The sequence below is a fragment of the Alosa pseudoharengus genome, unplaced genomic scaffold (genome assembly GCF_046254945.1).
Source record: "Alosa pseudoharengus isolate Yale_2024_CS ecotype anadromous, Long Island Sound unplaced genomic scaffold, YU_APseudo_1.1 YU_APseudo_1.1_scf_13, whole genome shotgun sequence".
In the NCBI taxonomy this organism is placed as follows: domain Eukaryota; kingdom Metazoa; phylum Chordata; class Actinopteri; order Clupeiformes; family Clupeidae; genus Alosa; species Alosa pseudoharengus.
Window position 1 is genome coordinate 22,735,241 of NW_027468598.1, and position 25,973 is coordinate 22,761,213.

General features: G+C 42.6%; 1 protein-coding gene across 1 annotated transcript; it reads right to left on the reverse strand.

Annotated features, from left to right (window-relative positions):
- Positions 1-83: 83 nt before the first annotated feature.
- LOC143121892 (sialate O-acetylesterase-like) lies at positions 84-23,844 on the reverse strand. The gene is made up of 10 exons (XM_076282555.1): positions 23,622-23,844; positions 23,086-23,247; positions 12,310-12,473; positions 11,907-12,045; positions 7,883-8,051; positions 7,116-7,279; positions 6,580-6,713; positions 6,155-6,309; positions 5,659-5,845; positions 84-2,824 (listed from the first exon to the last, which is right to left on the reverse strand). The coding sequence occupies exons 1-10, from the start codon at positions 23,683-23,685 to the stop codon at positions 2,582-2,584; spliced, it is 1,581 nt and encodes a 526-aa protein (XP_076138670.1). The 5' UTR covers positions 23,686-23,844; the 3' UTR covers positions 84-2,581.
- Between the last annotated feature and the right edge of the window lie 2,129 nt (positions 23,845-25,973).

Here is a 25,973-nt window from a genome sequence, read left to right on the forward strand (position 1 = left end):
TGTGTAGGTGCTTACCTCGACAACAGTATGCCAGACAGGAAAATATATTTAACAATGCTGGTTTATAAAGGACCATGCATGTCTTCAATCATTGGTCAAATTGTATTAGCAACACCATTTCATCAAGGTAAATACATGCTGAAGGTTAATCACAACTCTCAGCACAATTCTCATACTAAGACTACCTAATAAATAAAGTTAGGTTAAATAAAACATAGCATGGGAACATTAGTGGCAGAAAAGCACTCTGTAGAGCTCAAGTTGTGATAAGGCAAATGTAAATTGAGTTACAGCTTTAGAAACTCCAGAGGGCAACCCTGAGACAAGATATCTCTCTTCACAGCCAGGGGTGCAGGTCTCTGTCCACTGACAGTCTGTATGTGACTTTAGAACAGTGGTTCTCAAACAGGGGGTCGCCAAAAATATTGGAGGGGTCGCAAAATGATTTGTAAAGGCTTTTAGTCAAAAGCTGCCATTGACATAATGCCTTTGATGTTGACTACCTATGAGAAAATACATTTTCTGCCTCTGCTTCCAATGTAGACTGGCCCCCGCCTGCCTACGTACTTCCGCTCAATTTCTTTTCCCTACAGTACTCCGTCTGGAATAGCTCTCGTTCACTTCGGCAACTTGTCTCCACACCAACCAGCAAACAGAGGGCGTTCCTGAGAGCGATTACGAAAGTTGCAAGCCTATCGTTATCGTTGTGTCCCCCGTAGTTAACATACGTCATTACCAAACGTTAGTGATTGAACTCTACTTCCAATGCCCATCTTACAACATTTTGACACCAAATTCCGCTGGTTAGAGAGAAGGGGTCGCGAGACTTGGCCCATGTTTTTTGGGGGGTCGCCAGACAAAAAGTGTAAGACCCACTTCTTTAGAACAGTCAACTAACAGCATTCAAAGGCAATCAAGTACAAGAAGAAAATACAGTAAATCAGTAAACCATTTGAAAAATAAACAGTACAGTGACAGTAAATCAAAGTGAGTAATTTGACAGCTGCATTTACAAGCCCAAATCAGAAAAAGATGGGATGTAAAACAGAATGTGGTAATATACAAATCTTGTAAACCTATATTTAGTCAAGTCAAGTCAAGTCAAGTCAGTTTTATTTTTAAAGCACATTTAACATGCACAGAGTGCAACCCAAAGCGCTCCACAAACAAGACACATAACAAAAAGACAAAAGAATGTTGAAAATTAAAATGTTCACTATTTCATGGAAAATATATGTTAATTTTGAATTTGATGCCAGCAATATGTTTTAAAAAAAAGTTGGGACAGGGGCATGTTTACCACTGTGCTGCTTCACCTGTTGTCCCATTCCTGCCCGATATAGGATTTCAGTTGCTTAACAGTATGGAGTATTCTTAATCATGTTTTTCATTCCATGATGCACCTATTTTGACAGGTCTGGACTGCAGACAGGCCACTTCAGCACATGCACTCTTCTTCTATGGAACCATACTGTTTAAATATGTGCAGAATTAATTTTGGCATAGTTTTCCTGAAATATTCCATGTCTTTGCCTGGATTCCAGTATATGTTGCACAAAACATGTACATCATTCAGAGTTGATTGTGCCTTGCCAGATGTGTAAGATGCCCATGCTGTAGGCACTAATGCACCTCCACACCATCATAGATGTTGGGTTTCGAACTGAGCACCAAAACAAGTTGGAGAGTTTGGATACATGTACTTGGATAGGCCCTCATGCCCAGATAAGACAGTGGTATTTCTGTATCACGTCTAAATACAATATCTTCTTTTGCATGGTAAAGTTTACACTAGCATTTGTGAATTGAGTATCAAACTGTGCTCATAGACAATGGTTATCAGAGGTTTACCTGAGCCCATACAAAGATTTTCATTACAGACACAGGTCTGGTTTTAATGCAGTGCAATCTGAGGTCCAAAAGACCACGGCCATCCAATATTGTTTTTCAGCTCTGTCCCTTGTTTGTAAAGATTTATCTCTGTATATAAAATATTCTCTGAATATTTTAATGATATTATGTACTGTAGATGATGAACTCCCCAAATACTTCGCAATTTCATGTTTAGAAGCATTATAATTATATTGTTTCATCTTTTGTCCATATACATTTACACAGAGTGATGAATACCTCTGCATCTTTACTTCTAATAGTCTTTCTGGGATGCTCTTTTTCATACCCAATCATGTTGCAAGTTACCCTAATTAGTTTTAAAATATTCCTCCTTTTATTTTCTTTACCATTACACAACTTTTCCAGCATTTTCTTGGCCCCATCCCAACTTTTTTTGAAACGTGTTGCTGGTATCAAATTCAAAATGAACATATATTTTCAACATTTGATATATTGTCTGCATCCTTTCTGCAGCTAAATATGAGTTTATGATTATCACATTCTGTTTTTTTTTTTTTTTTTTGCATTTTACACAACGTCCCAACTCTTTCTGATTTGGGGAAGTATCTAAAGCGCTTTGGACTCACAGTGTGAGGTATGATTCAAACTCAGGCCGACTGATTATCAGGCATCAATGCTGCCGCTGCTCCCCACACTTTGTGAGTAAAGGCCCGGTGACCCTGTCTTGCTAGGGCCACCGGTGCAGGACGAAAGGTGGTGCGGGCAGGACCCTATCAGCACTGTAGACGGGGCAGGCCTTAAAGTCACAGGGCCAGTCCTTCCAGGCGTAGCGCAGGGAGGCCACGTGCTCGGCCCGGCAGCCCCACAGGCTTAAGGCCACCGTGGAAGGGCCCTGTGGCACCATGGGAGCAGACATCCAGATCCAGCGATCCCCAGAACTGCACTGCACCTTTTCCATGGAACAACAGACCTAAGCCAGAGACAGAAGAAAAGCATGGGTGGGGTCAAGTGTGTGGTTTAGTGACCGACCTGGGTGGGTAAACTCGTGGTTAGAGGTACACTTTGGAACAAAAGAGTCATGTGGCTGGCCAAGATAGATAGATAGATAGATAGATAGATAGATACTTTATTGATCCCCAAGGGGAAATTCAGGGGGTCTCAGTAGCATACAGACATCACACACAACATGCACTTACAGCAGAAATGGTAAATGTAAGTATAAGCATATAACCAAACTCCACTGTACAATAGAGACAGTAGGAGATAAGAAAAACTAACAAAAGTAAATACTAAATATACTATATAAGTTAAATATAAAAAATCCAGTGTGCTTGAGGGTGATCAAGCATGAGACGCTTGTAGTGACAGGGCCTGTAGTTCTGTGTGCATGGTGACGTGCTCAAGAGAGTGAGTGTCATGGTGAAGGTGCAAAAGTAGTCCTGTAGTTCTGTGTGTATGGTAAGGTGCTCAAGAGAGTGAGTGTCATGGTGAAGGTGCAAAAAGTAGACCAACATTAGTCCAACAGTGCAATAATAAGGTCTAGAGACCAGCATAAATAAATAATATGGACAAATAGGAGAGTAAAGTATAATGTAGACAAGGTAATATAAAAAACAAAAAAAAACTATGTCAGTGCAAGAACAGGTTGAGGTAATAGGGTTACAGCCATTCAGTATTGTAGCAGAAGCCATTGATCATGTGTGCTAATATAGCATGAAAAACAGTGTAGCAGGAAAACAGTAGTAAAAACATTAGGCTGTGGACATTAGTAAAACAGTAGTAAAACAGTAGTAAAGCAGTAGTGGGCAGTGTTTGAGTACTGACTGCCCACTACTGCCCACTATTAGATTCACCACTATTAATTTACCCAGGTTTGTCATTAAACCACTTGATTATAACACCTGATAAGTGTTGAGTGCAGTCTCTGTTTTGATTGCCATGGTACCCCTAAACCACTGCTTTCCTCCTCAACATTCCCCAACAGTGTTACCAGATGCGACTGGAAGCTTTAAGCTTGTCTGAAGTTTATGGGACAGAAGACTGCATCAGTAAATATTGTCTGGAAATGTGATTTGACTCCATAAAATGATCAAAATGACCTGCAATATTACCAAGCAGTATATAATCTAATGGCACACAATGAATACATATAATTAATTATTATTTATTATTTATCATTATTCAGTTTAAACATCTAGCAAAACATTGCAAAAACATGCTTTTTAGTTGGGATGAACCTTGGGATGACAATTTTATCCTTTTCTGGAATCGTAGAGAATATTTCAGACCAAATAGCACAGAACACAGTTGTATTGGGGAAACTATCGCCTCTCTCTCAGTCACCCAACATTTTTTCTGCCAACCTTTAGCAGAACCTCTGGTAAGTGCTCAGTAGCCATACAAACGGAACAAGTTGATGAAATCAACAACTCAGCTTAAGCAAAACACTGCACAAGCTGAAACAGAGGCATGCTGAACCCCTCCTGCTGTGGGTCCCTCAGATAATCACCCGGTAGCCTCCACTGAAAGGAAGACCTTGGAGGACCAAAAACAGCTCCCTCAACAATGTCCAGCTATGTACTGTACTGGAATGACACAAAAACAGTACAGACCCTGCTGAAATGACTTAAAGCCAATCACTGGCATCAAACTCTCTGGGATCTCAGCAGACAAATAGAGATAGCTACCTACCTACAGAGAACAAGCCAGAGCTAACACAAGAATATCCCCCCTGACCCCTTGTGGACACTGCTGGAATGACTGCTGGAAGCAACCTACCTCAGCAGTCATATGGAGACTTTGAACATGTAGACACCAACATCCCACCCCAATTCCCCTAAATAACTATCACCATCCCCACCCCAGCACACGACGTTCCCTGCAAAAATGCAGAGGTTACTGCCAGTAGCCATGCAGCTTTTTACTAGCCCAAGAGCCATCAGATCCCCCAGCCAATAGACAGGATGAGACCTTCAGCTGTTTTACAGCACAAAAAAAGTGTAGGTCACCTCCACCGCCTCCCCCTAACCATTCAGAAGGATCTCTTAAGCAGCGACAACCTTTTAATTCATATTCTCAGCTGGCACATAGCACAAAAGGTGCAGTGGAAAATACTGCTAGCAGCAGCAGGGAATAAATCACTGACTTTGATTGCAATATGGTTGTATGACATTTTCGGGGTCCCTGCCATAGAAATTGTTACATACATCTCTGCCATAAACAAAGTTACTGACAGTAGTTTTGAGAAAATGCCAGGACCCAGTAAGCCTATGGCATTTTCTATTCCTGTAATAGGAAACCTCTATGCAATGTATCTATAGTAAATAAATAAATAAACAAACTTGCCTTACTATACCAGCCACTTTCATATTCTAACAGTATTTGGCTGGGGGCTGGTGCTAATTTCTTTCCACCTTCAAACATACTTATCTGGAGTGGCTGTAGTCAAACAATTGTCACATAGACTGCACTGGTACCACCACTGCCATGCATACCTGTAGGTTGTGTTGCTTTTGGGTGCCTACAAGGTTAAAAGATCTTGCATCTCAGTTTCTCCCATGAAACAGAATTCATATTTCTAAAAGAGCTAGCCACCCCCTAGCAACGGCGTCTCTTAACCTAACAAGAATACGTACCCAATTGCAACCCTCAGCCAAGTTTTTATGCCTAAGGGAAATATCTACCCCAACCCAACATAGCACTTCAGCTTTCCATAGTCAGTGAATGTTCTAGAGTGTTCTGTTTATATCTATAGGTGCATGTAATGGACCAATCTAACATCTTCCAAGTGTGGAACAGACTTACCTCAAATGTATCTTTGGCTGGGGTGGCAGAGACGTTCTGATTGTAAGTGAGCATTAGGTAGGTGTCATTAACAAAAACAGAACTTGGGAAGGGACCCTGGTAGGATATACCCTTTTCGCCATAGGCAATCGTCCGCGCACCAAGGGTCAATCTGTAGGCCACATCCTGTTTGAAACGTGGGTGGATGCTTTCAGGGAACCACGTCAGGGGAAAGAATATACTTAAATTAATCTTGAAAGCAGTTCATGGTGTTTGAGTATTTTAACATACCAGCAAACTCTAAATCTTATTTCGACATCTCAGAGAGAAATTTCCATGTTTTTAAAAAGTGGGTCACATGGTAAAAAGATAATTTGGGATCTACCTCTACAAAAAAGAAAGAAAATCGCAAAATACACTATGAACTTTGGTACAACTAGAAGGCATGTTAATTGAATATATGCAAGTTATTGTAATGCTGTCCTTCACAAGATGGATGTCTACTCCATATACTTACGTGCCCCAAGGTGAATCAGCGTCATTTAAATCGAGGGCCACGGCCATGAAGGTCCGCTTCATGCGCTCATTAGGAACATAGCCAAAGTCGGCTGTCTGATGCCAGCGGATCTCTGGGAAGCCGTCCGGCACATTATCCTGCCTTTCGGTGCACAGCTGGGTGTGGAACCGGGAGAAGGGTCACATTTAGATATTGAAAGACATTTAAGATTTTTAGTTGCTTCTGTAAACACCAGGCCTGACATGAATACACAAAGCCTATATGAAAGGTGCTATATGTAACTATACTGTAGTGAGACAGAGAGTTTTTCTGAAGGACATGTAATAAATACTGCCTGTGACTGTGTGGATATATGTCCGTATGTAAAATGCATGCATGGAATTATAAAATGTCTACAAGTGAAAAGCCTGATACCCAAGACCCACCTGCACAAATCCAAAGGGGAAGTCTGGGGCAGTCTGGCCCCCTGAGCCCTGGTTGAAGGCCATCCTCCAGTCGTCGATCATGCTGGGGAAGGTGCAATTGTACTTATCGCGGTTGTAGTAACGGTTGTTCTCACCTAGGACAGAGAGTGGGAGGATGGGGGAAAGGAGTTTCATTATTTTATTTCCACTGGATAGGCATTTATGTCTGTACTAAACTGGACTAAGCCTAGTCCTCTAGAAACTAAAAGTTTTTTCAGTGGAGATTTTCATTGCAGTTTTTTCATTTAGTCTAGGAGTAGGCTTAACCTGTGTGTGGTAAAAGGGACCCTTTAAGATTAATCAAGGCCTTGACTGCACTCTGAGTGAATTGCTTCAAGGAAATTATCACATACTTTAATTATCACATACTGCACATCGCACCTGGCATGACTATAATACGAGCAGATCTACATATAACAGTGCACAATGGTAAAGTCTCCCATAGGACCGTGCTGGACTCCTGTCCTCATGCAGGTGCTGACCCTTGGTGCCCTCACCTTGATACCAGATGGCACCTGTGATGGTCATGTTGAGCAGAGGGTGGATCATGGCATTCCATGCCACAGAGTTTTGGGTTGGGATTGGTTCATCCCCTATGAAGTCGTTCCACATCACAGAGTTTTGGATTGGGATTGGTTTATCCTCTATGAAGTCGTTGTAACTATCAACAAAAAGTAACAACAACAAAAAACAAACAAAACGAGGGGTCAACATAATGTCATTTAATAAAAGATATTCACTGAGAGCTAGTCTACTAAGCCTTTATCCCGGTCTGAGAAATCCGATTATGCTAGATACTGTTTCATGTATACACTTTATACAGGTTTCTTTCTTTTGGGGGGGGGGGGGGGGGGCTTTTCTGGCTTTAATGCAACAGGATAGTGGAGAGTGACAGGAAGTGAGTGGGAGAGAGTTGGGGTGGGATCAGGAAAGGACCACGGGGCAGGAATCGAACCTGGGTCGCCGGCGTACGGTGCAGGTGCCCCAGCCAGTTGCGCCACGGCTGGGGCCTATACAGGTTTCTAATGCAAACGCAACTGCATTAAACCGGGATAATGTGAGCTAATAAAATTGTATTGTTGGTAACAAATATTCATCATGTATACAGGGGATGTTAATAACCAGTTTTCTCTGTGTTCCTGTAAACACCATATGCTGAATATGATCAAATTCAGGATAAGCCTCATAACCGGGATGCCTAAGTCCATGTAAACGCAGTCAATGATGCTGATGCTGAGCTTTTGTATTATTCAGGGATTGTTACCTCTCTGTTGCCTGGGGAATTCCACAATTCTGGAGGGGTCTGCTGGAGGACCACACCTCCACGGGTGTCCCTCCCCAGCATGACTCCACCAGGCCGATAGGGTACTGCAAGGTCTGGTACAGGTAGCGTCCAAATAGCCAGCAGACCGCAGAGTATTGAGTGAGTAATTCTAAGAGTCATACACACACACACACAAACAAACACACACAGACATACAGAGAGAGAGAGAGAGAGAGAGAGAGAGAGAGAGAGAGAGGGGGAGAGAGAGAGAGACAGATCTCAATTTCTGGAGAAAGGGTATTACAGTAATTGCCTGAGTATTAGCCATATCCTGTATTTTATTTTTTTGAAGAAAAAAAACAGTGTTTTGACCACACTGGTACAGTACATTAAAACGCACCCATGAATTAACCAAAGTTTATGAAACATTACTTTATAATGAATCTGAATCAGATTGTGATTTAATAAGAAAGAAGAATGATGATAACAAAATAAATACATTCCTATTTATAGCTACCTCTGTGTAGTCGGAAATTTGAAAAATAATTGTATAAACCTTGGTTAATAGTCGGAAAATTACAGTATAGCTGTGAATACATGCTGTGACCCTCTGATAAATGTCCGGTAAAGAGAACATTTCACTGAACCAAAATTTGCTGTTTAAGGTAACCTGAAAGGCAGCCAAAAGTGTCACCAAAATTGATGGAAAACACCAGACTGGAAGGCATAAGGGTGTCTAAACTTTATGGAACAGAAGAATGCCAATATTATCAGCAGTATATAAGATAATGTTACAGTATAGGCAGTATATAAGATAATGTTATAGGCAGTATATAAGATAATGTTATAGGCAGTATATAAGATAATGCGAGGAGTTAATATGAATATAAGATATGAGTTAATATGAATAGTTTTAAATAGTTGGATGTTGGCGATGTAGAGTGATGCTGTCGCTACTAGAGCCGAAAAAACATTCACCATTTTTTGGTGGATATGAGCAACATGAGCGACAGTGGGGAGGTTTGGATCCAGTGCAGGTGCGGTGAACGAGAAGGGGAGGGGGAAGCTTCAGTCTGAGCTACAGTAGATCCTAAAAGCTTGCCAAAGCTCAGGCCCAGTGTACTCATTGCACCTGTGTGGAGCTTGCAAAAGCTAGGGCCATGTGTCTTCTGCAGCAAAGATGAATGGACCTTGGCACTTTTGGCTGATTGCGTGTGGTGTGACAAAGTGTATTGAATCCATGATCAGACTGCCGTTCACATTATGAGGAGCAATTCAAGATCAAATTAATGATAGGTAAGATAACATTTTATAAGGCCAAAACTTGAGTTTGAAAGGTGTGACCTCGCCAGTACGGAGGCGAGTTCCTCATATTCAACTTCCTCATTTTAGGCAAAGTGAAGTCCTCTATGGGGTTGTGGTTACTGTAAACAATGTGTTGTTTGTTGAAAGATAAGTAAGGCATCTATTCTACTGCTTCTTGGCCATTTGCCATTCACACTTCCACTTATAGTGGAGCATTTGGCCAGAGAAACACATGACAATCACACAAGAGATCAGCCAGTAGGCCAGACCACAAACTAACCACATCTCCTGCAAAACGAAAACACAGCAGCAGACCAAGGGTATGGCGTCATGCAATCACAGGGTATATGCAGGAATCATAGAGTTGAATTTACTACTTTTTACTACCTTTTTTACTACCTCCACAATATTTTTTACTACCAACACGACATCAAGCAGCAGCCCTTTTTTTTTGGGGGGGGGGGGGGGGGGTACCACTTACTACTTGCTATAAGGTATAAATCATAAATATTAGGTACACTAATAATTTCTAATTGTGATCATTAAGTATGGTCATTGTCAATGACAATGTTTTTTTGTAGTGTCGAGGAGTTCAGTTTCAGTTGTCCTTACCTTAACCCTAGCCCTTGAGTTATCCTAACCAGCCCTTAGCCCTAATAAGGTGAATGATAACCTTGGCACAAATGACGCTAAAACACCAAACATGTGTGGTGAAAAATGAACAACAAACACCACCGAAACAACTCTAGTCTAAGGATAGGCCCAGAAATCTATTTATATGGATATATAAAGCCATTATTATTGGTATGGTATTGTTGTTGCACATTTGACACAAAGCAGTCCGTGAAAACATGCACATCAGTGGACTGCTTTAATGCAAAATTGAAAACTATGATTTCATTGCATTACTCAGCATGGATGCACGATGCTTGCATGATAAATACTTCCCAAAACAACAGTTAGGTAGGTAGGTAAGGATGCCATTTAGGAGTGTAAATCAAGTTTAATCACAATTTGATAAAATATAGATTCTTTAAGCCAATGATTTGATTATTTTCAATACTTCAAAATGTGTAGCAATGCGATTCGATGCGTTACTGGTCTGTTGTCGATAGGAAATGATAGATTTTGGTTAGTTTTCATGGATTCAAATGCCAATATTATAGGCTAAATTATAGGCCAAATACTGAACATTGACTGTGGAATCAAGTAGGTTACAGAGTTTCTTTCACCCCCTAAAACCTCCTGTCACTAGCTAGATGCTTTCAAATTTAACATGGTTTTAAACTCATATGTTGCAGTTTTCTGTCACTGCAATAAAACTAGCCTATTTGGAATATTTTGTATAATTTGCTGTTCCTTTTATGAGAACAATTTAACTGATCAAGTTTTCATAGGCTATTGAATGATTTAAATGTGAATGCCATAAACTTAATTCGCCATTAACTAGATTTGCGTGGTTCTTCACGCAGTTGTCATCTAAATGCAGTGTTTTGTAGGCTATTCAAAGAATTTCACGTTCATCACTCAGTTGTGGTGTAGGTCTGTCTTGAGTGACCGCTGTCCCTTTAAATGTCTGGGACTTTAAATAACGGGACTTTTAAACTGCATGCTGTTTTTGTTGATGGACAGTTCCGTCTTTGATTCAGTTTTCTACCGTTTTCATAAATGACACGCGCACTTGCGTGGTTAAAAGTAAGGAATTGTTTTCACTCGTTTTCTTGCAATTCCGTAACATTAGATACTAGGTCTAGGTTACGTTAAAAAATGTTGTCGGTTACTATGTCAGTGACTAGTTCGAACTTTGTTACTGATGGGATAGGTGGAATTTTATAGCACGGTTCTGGATGATCACAGTCAGATGGCAGCGCTACCGTCAGCTGAACGAAAGCTTACACTAGTCAAGTCCACAGTTGTTAAAACTTCCAGCTGAAGTAGCCTAGTGTAAACTGAGAGAGTTGCCTCCTAACGGAGTGAGTGTAGCCTATATTTTTTTTAGCTGCTATCAGAGTGATAGGCTAGCCTAGGCCTACATCTACCGCTCCTTTGCTACATGAACAAAATATTATTAGATGAGTGACAGAAGCACCGGACACCAGACCAGCAGGCCCATATGATAAACGCAGCTCTGGTAGCCTGCGGTAGGGCCTAGATGACGTGAAAAACGCGAGAGTCGCCGAAAAGCATCCCTGCATCGCTGGCCCCTAAAAAACTCTTCGGATCTGCACGATTCATATAAGTCGCCCAAAGCAACGTGAAGGAGACACCAAAAAGCGTGTTGTTTGTATCCCTGTAATATCAACTGAAGCAAAAAGGCGAAAATGTTGTTTGTTGGCTGTCAACCACGGAACGCTACACAGTTTACTTCTACGTCATTGCTATCGACTCCGACTCACTCAGGTCCTGTTAGCACGTATATATTTTTTAATTAGGCAAGATGAAGTTAAAACATGTAGACACAAATATTAAGCAACAAATTTAAACTCATATATTGAGGTGGTGATGAAAAATGTACTACCTAGTCAAATTGCATTTATTACCTTTTACTACCTTTCAAGGGCCTTAATTTTGGTAGATTCTATTTACTACCTTTTACTACCTTTTACTACCGCGCGGACACCCTGAATCACATCTTAAATTAAGCTTAAAACGATCTCTCCTGCGTGGTACAACATCCCCTCCACACATGCACACTTCACAATCTGGGTGCGTTACTTACGTGGTGTGGGCACAGACCAAGGCACAGCGATTCCAGGCAGGTCTGTAAGTTCAACCAAACTCGTCTCCTGAGCAACGTGGAAGAGGCGCACATCTGGGAACTTTGAGGCCATGGCCAGCTCTGCTGAGCTGTTATATATCTAATTTAACAACCAAGACACACGTTGACAGATTGTTGGTAACATTTTAGGGGGTTAAAATAACGTAATCCTTTCATTTTGTATAGTCAGTCAGTGTACCACACTATACATTGACCCTTCCTAAAGCCAGCCCATACAAGGTTGCTCTGAGCCTCTTGTGCAGCAAATATCTCCAGGCCACTCTAAACCGTTCTGAAGTTGAACTGAACTCATTGTTGTTCAGTCTCACTACCGAAAGACCAGGCGAGACAAGAGGGGTCTGACCTGATGGACGGTGAAGACCATGTTGCTCTGTCCTCCACAAAGCCACACATCCCCAAACATCACGTCTGTGAGCATGACCTCGCCATCACTCCCACCCCTCTCCACAGCGCTCACGTTGTAAGGACCTCCCGCCTTCACAGGATCAAGGGTCACCCTCCAAATACCTATAAGGGAGATCAAAGAAAGAAAGTGGGAAAGTTGGTTGAGACTATATTCTGTGTGTTACTTCATCTTGGGAACATACTACCTAAACAGTACATGTATAGAACCATTTGACCACTATCTTGTAGTGTAAACGCTAATGCGTTCTGATTCATCCTGGATGATGGGAGTTCTAATGACTGTGACGTTGGCAGTAACGGAATCTAAACAAGTGGTCAGCAACATCTAGCTGTAAAACTTGCATACATGTGTAAACAGCAATGTGTCCGGCAGACAACTTGTGATCGGATCACCCAAGACCAAATTAAAACAGACCCCCACACATAGGTACCCACATGAGTGCATTGTCACTTTCTGTAACTTGCTCACTCACACCAGCACAGAAAGGTTTAACGGACATAAACATCCGATAAACAATGGATTTTTATTGAGGGGTGCTGACAAAAATAGATCAAAACTGTAACCTATCGGCGGTGGTGTTTGGGGTTGTATTGAAAGCAACGGAACAACGAAAGCGAAGTCTGGCAAGGAGGCCATTGACACCCATTTCCAACGTTCCAAAAAACCAGGCACAAATCACAATTGCTGGCACATCTGGCACAGGGCAGGCTTTACATGATGACATATGAATTTTAACACAACCAGTGGCTGCTCTGATGGTGACAGGATTGAACAGTTATGGATTTGTATTTTGTATGGATATGTATTTTCTTTAAAAGTGAGTAAACAACTACATTTACTGCATCAAGAAAGATTTGATTGCAGCACTTCTGAAACGATTCAATAAGAGTTTATAATGCACCTAACAGGGCTGGCTCTAGACATGGGCAGTGGTGAACTGTGCCCATCCAAACAAAGTGTAGGTTTAGAAATGGCATATAAACATGCAATGACATATAATTTCAATGACCTACAATTACAAATTGTTAATTATTATCAATCACAAAAAGCCTTCAATATGGAGAAACATCTGATTTAACTCCCTTTCTAACGTTAGTCAATTAAAGCCAACCAATCACAATACCGGCTATCATCTGTAACCTATAATGAAAGACTGCATGTTTTATGTGTAGGCCCTAATTAAGGCCTATACGTCCACATGTAGCTCAGCAATTGAAAAGCGCCATATCTTGATGCCTATACCTTAGTGGGGTTTATTACAAACAGCGGATCTAGATTAGGAATCAGGATGCAGTAGCCTATAATCTAACAAAAACTGATATATTTTGTGAGAAAAAGACAAGATGATACAATATGTTGTCCACATCTCACACCTGTCCATCCCACAACCCTTGTTCTTGGTGACTGCTGTGAGACATAGATGGGGAAAGGATGATTGTAGCTGCGTTCAGCATACAGAGAGTGGACTGATGGAAGGTCACAACCAGTGATGTTGGAGGCTTTGGTGACAACTCTCTCTAATTTCCTCTTGGTGCGACTTTCTGAGCTCCCATACCAGACGGTGATTGAAGATGAAATTATGCTTTCAATGATGGCTTTGTAGAAGAGCACCAAAAGGGTTTTGTTGACATTAAACTTTTTCAGTTGTCTTAGGAAATAAAGTCTCTGATTTGCCTTTTTGATAAGGTGGGTGGTGTTAATGTCCCATTTCAAAGCTGATATGTGAGCCAAGAAATGTAAAGGAGTCAGTCAAGGTTATAGGCTGTTCACATATAATAGACAGGGCTTTGGTGTTAGGCCACCTTCTCATGTCCACAACCACTTCTTTGGTTTTTGAGGTGTTAGGATGGAGCTTATTTTCAGTACACAAGATCATAGCCCATTTCACCTCCTTGTGGTACTGGGACTCATCATTGTCACTAATGAGGCCGATGATAGTGGTGTCATCTGCATACTTCAATACTTTGACAGAGTGATGGTGAGATCTCATATCATTAGAGTAGACGGAGAACAGAAGAGGAGATAACACACAGCCTTGTGGCGCTCCAGTGTTGAGGGTCAGAGGGCATGATGTTGACCTTGACTGATTGAATTCTATTCCTCAGGAAGTCCAGTATCCAGTGACACAGAGCTGAGTTGGTGTTCACGGCTTGTAACCTAAAGCAGTGTTTTTCAACCACTGTGCCGGGACACACTAGTGTGCCGTGAGAGATCATCAGGTGTGCCGCAGAAAATTACCCAAAATGTCACTCACTGGTCCAGAAAAGCAACTGTTGCATCAAAGAATTTATAACCACATGCTCTCATTAGTTTGTATGATTGCAGTATTTGTGGTATGCAGGCATTGTACAACGGGGGCCCCATATCCAGTATTCACAGAATCATCACATAGCCTATCCAGTTCATAAAAACAATTAAATTAGATATAGTCACCTACAAATGAAACAGAGGGCGCTTGTTTTATTGAGCAGGTCTTGCATAGAAGCCATAATAAGGCCATATCTGTGTATTATTTGAAGCATAGGCTATGGTATGTTTATTTTTTCTTCACACAGGATGTTAGTGTGCCGTGGGACATTTTAAGTGTCAAAAGTGTGCCGTTGCACAAAAAAGGTTGAAAAACACTGACCTAAAGAAAAGGGATGAGTGGATCAGTGGTAGGCAGAGCTAAAGTCAATGAACATCATGCGTGCAGGTGTTGCTTGACTCCAGGTGTTGCAGTATAGAGTGAAGTCCTAGGTTAATGGCTTCTTCCACAGATCTGTTAGACTGGTAAGCAAACTGGTAGGGATCCACCAGCGGTGATACTGTGGTTTGCAGATGGGAGAGTAGCCTACCACACGTTCAAACACCTTCATAGCCACTGAAGTGATGGCACTGAAGTGACGGCAACGGTCCCGAAGTAGTTAAGCCCAGTTGTTTATGTTGTCTTCGGGACCAGAATGATGGTAGAGGCTTTTTAACACTGTGGAACGACACAATGCTGCAGAGAGGTGCTGAAAATGTCAGTGAAGACAGGTGCCAGTTGATCTGCGCAGTGTCTGAAAACAGCTGGGGAAAGCTGATCTGGTCCTGGAATGTAGGTTAGCTTACCAAAACGACAATGCTGCTTTGCGATTGTTGGACTTTTATTTTGACAAGTTGTCGTCAAAATTGGTGCACAAGCAGTGTTCAGATTTGCTGTCTATCTGTCTTTTAGGATTTTCTTGGAGCAGATCTTCCACACAACTTCGGTAGCCTAGTATGTCTCTTAGCTGTCCACTTTCATCAGGCCATATAGGCTATATCCTACATATTATTTTTTATTTTTATGTAGAAAATTCTACATTTATTTTTGTACGGACACATTAAGACTAGAGAAAATGCTTGAAATGAATGTACATGGTTAAAATTGTTGTCTCGGATAATGAATAATTCATGAAAAAAGGACCATAAAACAGGTTGATGGCTTTCTGAAGAATTTACTTGAAACATGTTTAGAAACAAATTTGATTACCATATTTTAACCAGAGACTTTCTAATGAGGAGACACAGCACCAGGCTTGGAATTTCACCATTCTGGGGGCAAGGCCACTTGGCCTTCAGTTGGGCATATTTGGTGGGGGGCACAAAGGCCACATGTCAGGGCACCAAGGCCAAAGTTAACTATACAGTATTAGGCTGTAAAAATTATCAAAGTTGTATTTAGCCTATTCACTGCAGTAGACCTGCATCACTGTATGAAACATTACAAAAACACGACATATTACATAGAACTTTAAATCATCTGACTATCTAATATTTACAGATATCTAGGCTATATATAACATTTATTTTATATTTGGCCTGTTATGAAATCATGTATTGAACAATTTAAGCACAGCTCAGCTTTAAGAAACTCAAATAGCCTAGATGCATGCTTAGCATTTTGTGATCATTATTATATATATATTATAAATCGTCTTGTAAGTAAACTACCAGTGCTTTTTCAAAGTTCTCAATGTCTCGTTTTAAATGTCAGGGCCCTCGGAAGTCTACCAATGAAGTGTGGAGATACATTGAGCCTCGTAAATGGTGTAAAACAGTGATTTATTTGCATGGCTATGCCGATGCCGAGGCACCACCATTGACCGCCTTGTTGGTAGCATCGGCTAACTAGCGCCAGATTTCGGAGTGCAGGGGACAAGCCGAGATGGGCTATGAGACATACGTTCACACTCGGTATCATGTTTCAAAAAACTTTAGGTCAAAATCACACCGGAATTCTCCTTTAAAGCCCAAATTTGGAGACATCCATGTATGTCGAACTTTACTGCAAATTCAAAACTGGATTACTCTGGAACGGCTAACTGTACAGGGGGCTGCTTTACACCTTTGTGTTCGGTAAGGTCTCCTGTTTATTCTGATATATGGTTTGTCATGTGTTAAAAGAAGGGTTCGTAAAGTATTCCACCGAGATGAATGGGTAGGGAGATCATGGGACGCAAAACCTTCACCTTAGAATGTATGATTAAATTGAATTATATTATTTACTTTTCTCGCGAACCGTTCAACACAGCAATTATCGGCTAACATCGTTTAAAAGCTGAGAAAAAGCTCTTTCATGTGATACTTGTGATATCTGTGTGATGAATAGGCTACTTCGCGAGTAGTTCAACTGAGAATGGGTGAATTTGGACGCACTTTCTTTCTTGCGCTGCCACTTTCTCCACTGCGTAAAAGACTAGATTAATTTGCGCTGTGAATGCTAAGATTATTTTGACAGGCCACAGGCTAAATAAAAATCGCTATTAGTAGGACGCAAAGCAGAATATTGAAAGAAGGGGGCACCAAGGCCACCGTGGCCTGTAAACCTCTGATTTTCATAGGGGCCTCACGGCCAACGCAAGGGGCTACGACGGCCATCGCCGTCGTGGCCGCCGTGAAATTCCTACCCTGCATAGCACTCAAAAAATCCTCCATAGAAATGCATGGGGCTAGTTTGTAACGCCAATATGGTCATTGTCTACACATATCCCACCCCTTCCTCGGTAAAACATCGACATGTGAATACATTGAGCCAATCATGTGGTGTGATGTGAATACATTGAGCCAATCATATGGTGTGTTGTGAAGACGTTGTGCCAATCATGTGTTGTGAACTCGCTGCTGGAGCAAGATTTGTGTCGTGAAGCCTTGCGCACGCGCATTTCTGCCGAATAGGATGCCCGATGAGTGCCCAAAAAGTGTTGCGATATGGCCGCTGAGTGGAGGGACTTGCCTAAAAGGACTTTGTTTTAACTATCTATTTATATTATTTATCTGTATTTATCTATTTATCTGTATTTTAACTATTTATTTAATAATGCATATTTACCAATTTATTTAGTAATTAATCCATTCTATTTTATTCAATTCTTTAAACTTCTTGGTATGAAGAGGTAGGCTACACACTTAGGCTATCCTAATCATCCTCATCCTCCTCCTCTCCAGCATTGTTCTGACAGGTGCTTAGACTGCTGCAGTTGCATGACTCCATGCATAACATGCCACTTTTCCTGCAACTGCAGCGCAGGCTTAGACATCCAGCAACCACGGGAGGTGATCTCCTTACAAGCTTTTGGAATTGGTGAGAGATAGTAGCTGTGGCACTAAGTGATCATCCACATTTAGATGGCCATGATAAGTGTGTGTTGTGTTTGGGCCACCAACATGCTTTCTAGGCAAGGGAAGTCCCCTAGTCGTGCATGAATTGTTTTATTATGACTATACACACAAGGGAAGCCCGTTGTCGTTTTTTCTCTGGTAAACGTGCGGGTTCTCCTGTTTCCGAGGGGCCATCAAGAAAGATGGCAAGAGTAGCCAGGGGGCTTGGGGAGTCCTCAGCAGCCTCACTCTTTTCTCTTAGCACAAGGCCTGCAGTTCCCCAACCTGCTCCTCCTACCAGTCCGTGTGAGCTGGAGGAAGATGAGTAGGCCATTGTGGACGTTGAGACCTTGTGCACAGCCCTGTGCAGCCAGCCCCGTGGGAGGTGAGCTGGCCTGTCTGTTTGAGAAGGTCGTTGGCAGGGCATCCAGGGCTCTTGATATTCCCCTTCCAGAGAAGCCCCTTGCCTCTGCGTCTAGGTTCCACACAGACATGACTGAGCGCCCAGTGGCGGCACTCATTCCCCTCCTACCAGACTTTAGTGACTTGGTCTATCGCCAATTTTCCTCCCCATCTACTTTTCGTAGGTGGTCTGGCCAGGCTAAGGGCTGATTGGTTGTGGTTCGCTCCCCCAGTGGATCAAGCTTTGGAGCCCCTCTTCTCCTCTCCTAACTCCCTCTTAGGTGGTCCCTCCTGCCTCAGTGCCAATGGCAGGACTATGGAGGCTCTGCTGGGTAAGCTGCATAGGCCCATAGCGTTGCAAGTCCGCCTGGCTAACACATCGGCCATTCTGTCCCTTAGCTCCAGTCAGCCTCTGTGTGCCTCGCTGCAGTGTCTAAGGAGCAGGTAGTGGCATCGGGCCGCTCCTTGTCTCAGTTTTGGGTAGCTAGATGCCATCTCTGGCTGTCTCAATCTCAGCTCCAGCAGGCAGACAGAGAGCATCTTTTGAGAGTGCCGGTGGAGCCTGGGTCCATGTTCGGCCCACAGGCAACCACACTGTCGCAGCAGGCGCGTGACAGCCGCTGCTGTGCAGAAGAGGTGTCAGGGTCTCTTGGCAGGCGTGCCAGGGGCGCTAGGCGCCCTAGGGCATTCACGCCTCAGCCAACACCTACCTTGGGGCATCCGTCTTGGGGCCCGACTGATCTCAGGCAGCGGCTTCAGGCATCCCAGGGTCGGGGTACCAGCCCACAAGCTGGCCGGGGGGGCCAGCGTGCTAGTGGCCGTGGCCCCTCCAGGCGCCCTCATCGTTCCTGACAATCTCCAGGCTAGCCAGCCTCGCCTCTCAGCTCGATGCAGGAAGGCTTGGCTGGCCTTAGGAGCGGATCCATGGGTGCTCTCCACCATAACCCATGGGTACCGCCTGCAGTTCAGGACCAGACCCCGTGTGATGAGGGCACCTACGGTTACCTTGGTGAGCAGTGCCATGCACGCTCAGACCTTACGTGCAGAGCTGTCCACCCTCCTGGACAAGAGGGTGATAAGGGAAGTCAGGAGTTCAGACCCCCAAGCGGGGTTCTTCTCCCGTTATTTTCTTGTACCCAAGCACACAAGGGACCTTCAGACCACCAGGGGTCTCCGGTCCCTGAGGTGCAGGTTAATCACAGTTCCGAGGGTGCGGCAGGCCATCAATGTAGGGGACTGGTTTGCTACCATCGGCCTGCAGGATGCTTATTTTCAGATACCCATCTGGCTGGGGCATTGGCGGTTCCTGAGGTTTGCGTTCGAGGGTCGGGTCTTCGAGTTCCAAGTCCTCCAATTTGGAACCTTCACCAGGTGCATGGATGCAGTTCTTGCACCCATGAGGCAGCGGGGGCTCAGGATATTAAACTATCTAGACGACTGGCTCATCTGTGCAACCTCAGAAGTGCAATGCCGCCTACACGTGGCCTTGCTTTTGAAGCACATTCAGGACTTGGGCTTGCGCCCCAATCCCAAAAAAAAGCAGGCTCCAGCCTTCCCAAGTCACCACCTTCCTGGACATGGTCCTGGACTCCAGGAGGGCATCCGTGACTCTCTCACCGGCGAGACAGCAGTCTTTCGCCGCATGTCGCTTCACGTTGCATGCCCAGGTGGAGTGGAAACTCTGCCTTCGCCTCTTGGGCCTTATGGTGCAGGTAGTCCTCCTCGCCCTCCGGCACTTTCTACCGTGGCTAAGAGGCCAACATGTGATGGTGAGGAGCGACAGCATGGTGACTGCGGCCTACAACAGACAGAGGGGCTTGGGGTCTCCAGGGGCCTCATGTACAAAGCTTGCGTACGCACAAAAATGCTGCGTACGACATTTTTCACGCTCACGTCCGGATGTACGAAGACTGACTTGAACGCGAGAATGTGCGGTCCTCCACGCAAACTTCATGTCTGGCGTACGCACATTTCCAATGTGTATCGTCAGTTGGCGACACTTAGAGGCAATGCAGCGCAACAACATTAGTTGATCGCGAGTCTATATAGGCCTTTATTTGCACAGTATATTGTGAAACGTGGATTATTAAAAATGATTCGAATGACTTCGAAAGTAGGCCTATGTTTCTATATAAATGGACATGCAACATGCTCAAATTCTACTAAGTTATGCAACAACCTATCTGTGATGACAACTGTAGACTTATTAGAGGATACGAATTAAAAGGGAATGTGAAACCTATAGCCTACACATATAGATAGAATAGATAGGCTGACTAATAAGCGCGGATATAAGCTATTTCCCTTAGTGTGATTGACTGCATAGGATACTTTGACTTTCCTCGAGTAAGCATTCGCATTATTGTTGTCACACTTGTGTGCAAATATAGGGATATGATCCAGAAATCGTAATGTTGTGGCGATGTGGCCTGGATTAACTTTGTTTATTCCACCTCGAGTGCGCGATGCGTGGTAGCCTACTTGGACACGATTGATGTAATGTTTTTTTTAATTAATGCAGTTGTGTTGTAATGGTTCAAATACATCAAACCCAGTTATGCGAACCCTGTCACCTACTTGCAGACTGACCAATAATTCTACCACGGTCTCTGACCCTATAGCTAGCCACTGCTACGCTCTGCCACTACTGATTTTTTTTTGTTATTAATTACAGGTGATAAAGACGTACGATTATTGACATTTTGTCGGATAAACACTTCTACCTCGCATTCGCTGGAGATATTTTTTTTATTTTTTTATTAATTTGATGATTTCAATTATTAAACTTTGGAGCAGGTTCGAGTATGAATGGATCCACAAATGAGTTTTCATTGTTATTAATATTGCGGGATAGGCCATTTTGTCTTCGCGGAGGTCTGCGCTCTCGAGTGGCCTTCTGGTTAGCATATTAAAATGAGTGTGATTGAGGGAGGAGAGAGGGTGGAGTGTAATGCTCGTGCATGTACGCTTAATTTCACGTTAATTGGGATGTACAAAGAAAGGCTGCGTGGAATGCTGCGTACGCACAGTTTCATAAATCAGGATTTTTTTGTGCGTACGCTACTTTTCAGGTTTGCACGTACGCAATGTTTTAGTATGAAATCCACGCAAGTCTTTGTACATGAGGCCCCAGGTCTTTGCAGCCTGGCGACAGACCTGTGGCTCTGGGCTCATCCCCTGTTCAGCTCTCTCAGAGCAGTTCATGTGCCGGGGGCCTTGAATGCTGCGGCCAACATCTTGTCAAGAGGGGGCCCACATCCCGGAGAGTGAAGCCTCTAGTGAAGCCTCTAGTTAGCTTCTTCCTATTCCTATTTTGCCATCTTAAAACAAGCTTAACTCGTGTCACACTGTTGGCCAACAGCAACATCCATCTTCTTTGTTTTCAAGTAGCAGGGAATTCAAGCCAAACCGTTGCAACTCTGCCATCAATCATTATGTTAAGCCCGCCTAATGACTCTATACACGATTTGATTGGCCTGAAAGAAGTTTAATTTTTCGAGCTCACAAGCCAACGGAGAGTTGCTAGAATAGCCCTGGGAGCAAATGCAATTTGCTGCCGCTAGGGTGCGTCTATATTTCTAGGCTATAATTATTCAGTTAGCCTATACATAGTCCTCACATAACAATCTTCACATGCTATTACAGATGTATTACATGGTCCTAAACAAATTGTTATTATATTATTTTATAGTTTACCTGTTACTGCTGAGCATCATGTGAGGGGAGCGACTTAATTCACAAGCGCCTCAGTGTATAGATAGAGGGTGTGGCCTCATTCAGGGTTACATATGGGTATTTGTGTGTGTAGGGGTAAGGGTAGGGGTGGGATGGGCAAACATGTCATCATAGCACACTGGACATCAAAACAATAGGCTGAGGTACAATATTTCATTAGTAGGCAAATCTAGTAGTAACAGTTTTAAACATAGGCCTTTAGCTTAAGAGTTTCAAGCATTTTCTTCAAATACTAAATAAATAGTTAAAAATACAGATAAATGAATAGATAGTTAAGATATGGTAATCAACCTTGCTTCTAAACATGTTTCAAGTAGGCTACATTCTTCAGAAAGCCATCAACCTGTTTCATGGTCCTCTTTTCATGAATTATTAATTATCCAAGACAACAATTTTAACCAATGTACATTAATTTCAAGCATTTTCTTTAGTCTTGATCTTAAATCTGAGCATGGCATTGAATTCCCTATATGTGAAAACCTATAAAAGCACATTACATTCAGGATTTTACCTTGTATAGTCCAAAAGATAAGTGATTAATTAGATTTTGACCTGGCGGCGGCGGCCATATTGGATTTCTCCATTTTGGGGCATTATGGGACATTTTTGAGCCTGGCATACAGAAGATTTGAATTCAGCACCCTTCAAAACCCCTAAAAATGTTGTATGCCAAAAATTCACATGATTTGCCTTCGGGACTTTAAATAAGCACATTTTCCAAAATCCTGCCTAGTCTACATGGTAAAATCAAATGTTTACCGCTCAGAGCACCTTTAAGGGGACATTGCCCAACCTACCTGTTACTGGATCAGCAGGTAAGACGGGACTTGCGACTGCCACTGGCACATTGCCAGAAAGTAAAACCAGTAGAGTAGGTTACAGCAGCTTAGAGAACCACCAATGGGCTGCTTAAAAATACCCATTCAACTTGCTGGTAAACCTTCGTGGATGGGGGGCGAGAAGGTTACTCACCGTCTCTCACGGCACTCCTGAATGTCTTTCTGTTGTTGGACAGCCCTGTCAGGTTGACTACAACAGTCGTGTTGTTTGTCCCATAGCCCCATATCACGGCTCTCTCTGGAGCCTTGTGTAGAACCATGTGGTTACCATAATACGATGCAAAACGAAGTTCACCTGGAGGAGAAACAGATCGCGTTGATGTCTGCTTGCTTTTTCGCAGCATTTAGCCCATACCTCCTTCTAACTTACCCCCACCTCCAGACTAGTTACCACAAAGCTTAACAAGAATATCGATCTGAATGATCTGATCAAGTTTGTGAAGAATTAGGCTACCATGAACAGTATGCCTAGACTTGTCAGCAACTTTCGAAATAAACAACTAAATTCCGTCAGCAGGCCTATGAGCAAAAGTAGAGATATGCAGTTTATTTTGGGTTAGTTTTGTTGAGTAATCAGACGTTGCTATGATCAAATATATCCTTCAACTTCATGCACTCACCTGTTAATTTGCATAATGCGATCTAACTTTCACCATCACGGCTACTCACCAGATACTGCTACAGCTGTTAAAACGCTGATAAAACACACACATCCAGACCACAATGTCAGCATCGTGGACTCAGTTGGTCATTTGCTGAATCGTAATAGCCAGATAATTTCTAGATAGGTTCGTGCATAGCCTAGAGTAGTCACACACAGAGACGCATCGCCTGTTAAAACAAGGAAGTATAGGCACCAGGGGCAATGGAACACTATTATCGGGAGATTTCAAGCTCGAGCGGCCCCTCCCGGACCCGCAAAAAATCATACTGGCTATAGGCTAATTGGGTGAATTGTAAGGACTACGCACTGCGCACTGCATTAAAGTGTTGCCTACTGACCGAAGTATCTGAGACAGACTACCAGTGTTATGTTGTGACTTCCTAATGGTGCAAGGAAAACAATGTTTGGTTGATCTTTTAATGTACAAAAATATCCTAGACTTAGAGTGTAGAATATTTTATAAACAAATCCAAATTAATTGGGCATTTTCTATTTGTAGACAAGACAGGGATACGCTTGCTAAAAAAAAAATACTGGAAAACCTACTGGAATAATTGGGTAATCAGCCAAGTAGGCCATATATTTGTAATGAAGCGATATATTTGTAATGATGTAGCCTAGGCCCAAAGCTGCAGCGTCAGGTCTGCAAGCAGTTGATATACTGTCTGAGGCATTTGGGAGAGCGCCATCTTGTGGGTCTGTTTCAAATGATGGCAAACGTGTCTTGGGAGGTCGAGGAGTGAGGACCACGACAGTACATTCAATCAATGACTTGTATTTTTCTAAATGAACAAAATCAGGTGGTCTTTGCTCTTCATCACTGTCCTGTCTCATCACCCCCTTCCCCTTCCCCATCTCTGCTCTCATATAATCACTCTTGTCCACTGCCAGGCCCGGGCCTATCCTAAACACCACTGGTGCAAATTACCGGAGGAGATGGTTGTGTCAGAGCAGAGGAAACTCTAAACAACTACTTTGCTGTACATTGTCCACATAAAACATTGGCAGTGGCACAGAAAAATCTGTATAATAAACACCCAAGGCTACATTCACTTTGCAAAACATTAACAGTTTTAATGTCAATCTGACTTCATCCATCATGTGTGTAGTATGGCAAGAATGAAAACAAAAATGGCAAAAGAAAGACAGTCAACATAAAAACGAGTCTCTTGACCATTCCACTCCCAACTAACATTCAAAGCAGTGATAACAACATTATCATCAAAAACAGAAAACAGAAAAACATTTAATTTCCATTCTCGGCAATGCAAGTACAGAGGTCATTTGTCTACTCCAGTTACTATTGTAGTTCACAAAAAAGAGGTAAACAAAAACGTCCATCAGTCTTGGCATAGAGTAAAAGATCCATTATGCTTTTGGAAACGAAAGCAAGCAGACTGGCTGATGCATCATTCTACTTCTCTGACAACAAATCACAGTAATGGTCTATCTGAGCCACGAAACAGAGAACAGCCAGCTCCAGAAACCACCGGCCAGGCTCTTCATACAGGCCACTGAATGGAATCAGAGGCAATCCCAAAAGCCACTGGGGATGAGTCCACCATGTTTGCTCACCCTTTCCTCCTGCCTTTCTCTAGCAGCAGTGCACCCTATGAATATATTTGTAATCTCAACCCTTTAACTCTAGAGTCTACCCCAAAATGCTACACATGTATTGAGGATTGTGGGGAAGAATCACCTGCTTCCTGTTTTATTTAAGGCATTTTATGCCTGGGGATTTTTCAGCTACCTTGGCAACTCAACGACACTTCATGTAAATCCATCCTGGTTAATTAACCCTTAGTTTATCTATGAATGCACCAGATTCCATTTGAGAGGAACTGAAATTGTATATAAAAAAGAAAAGGCACAGCCTCATTACTTTTTTTGCCTCAGTCCCTCTAATTTGCATGCAACAACAAATACAAAGACTAAAAACATGAAGTCACCCTTTGTTTACACAAAAAGAACAAATAACCCGAAAGCGCAACAAGAAAAAAATATTACAGGTGCATTTTGCACACCTTATACACATTGCCACATCTCTGTTGCCTCCTGAACCTTGATCCACTTTGGTGTGGGCACAACTCTTACAAACTCTTTGGAACGCTAAAACCAGAAGCTTCATGCTGGTATTGGACACTGTGACGTTCAGATTTTAAGAAATGGTGTGTTTATGGACAATTATGGCCAGATGTGAAAACCAACTTAAGACTGAAATTTGATTCTATTTCTCTGAGCAAGCAATGTAAGTTTAATTGATTTTCAATTCTTAAAAAAAAAAGAAAGAACTCAACAAACATGATGTAGGCAAGAATGTGTTCCTTTCTCCCAAAATCAACTCCAATGATCAAATT

Bases quoted from the DNA above. Each gene is read 5' to 3' on its own strand.
- LOC143121892 (XM_076282555.1), bottom strand. From the start codon at position 23,685: ATGCTGACATTGTGGTCTGGATGTGTGTGTTTTATCAGCGTTTTAACA. The intron at 7,280-7,882 runs GTAACAATCCCT...TTTTGTTGATAG, and splicing joins ATTCCCCAGGCAACAGAGAG to TTACAACGACTTCATAGAGG. The intron at 5,846-6,154 runs GTAAGTATATGG...GTTCCCTGAAAG, and splicing joins GCTGATTCACCTTGGGGCAC to CATCCACCCACGTTTCAAAC.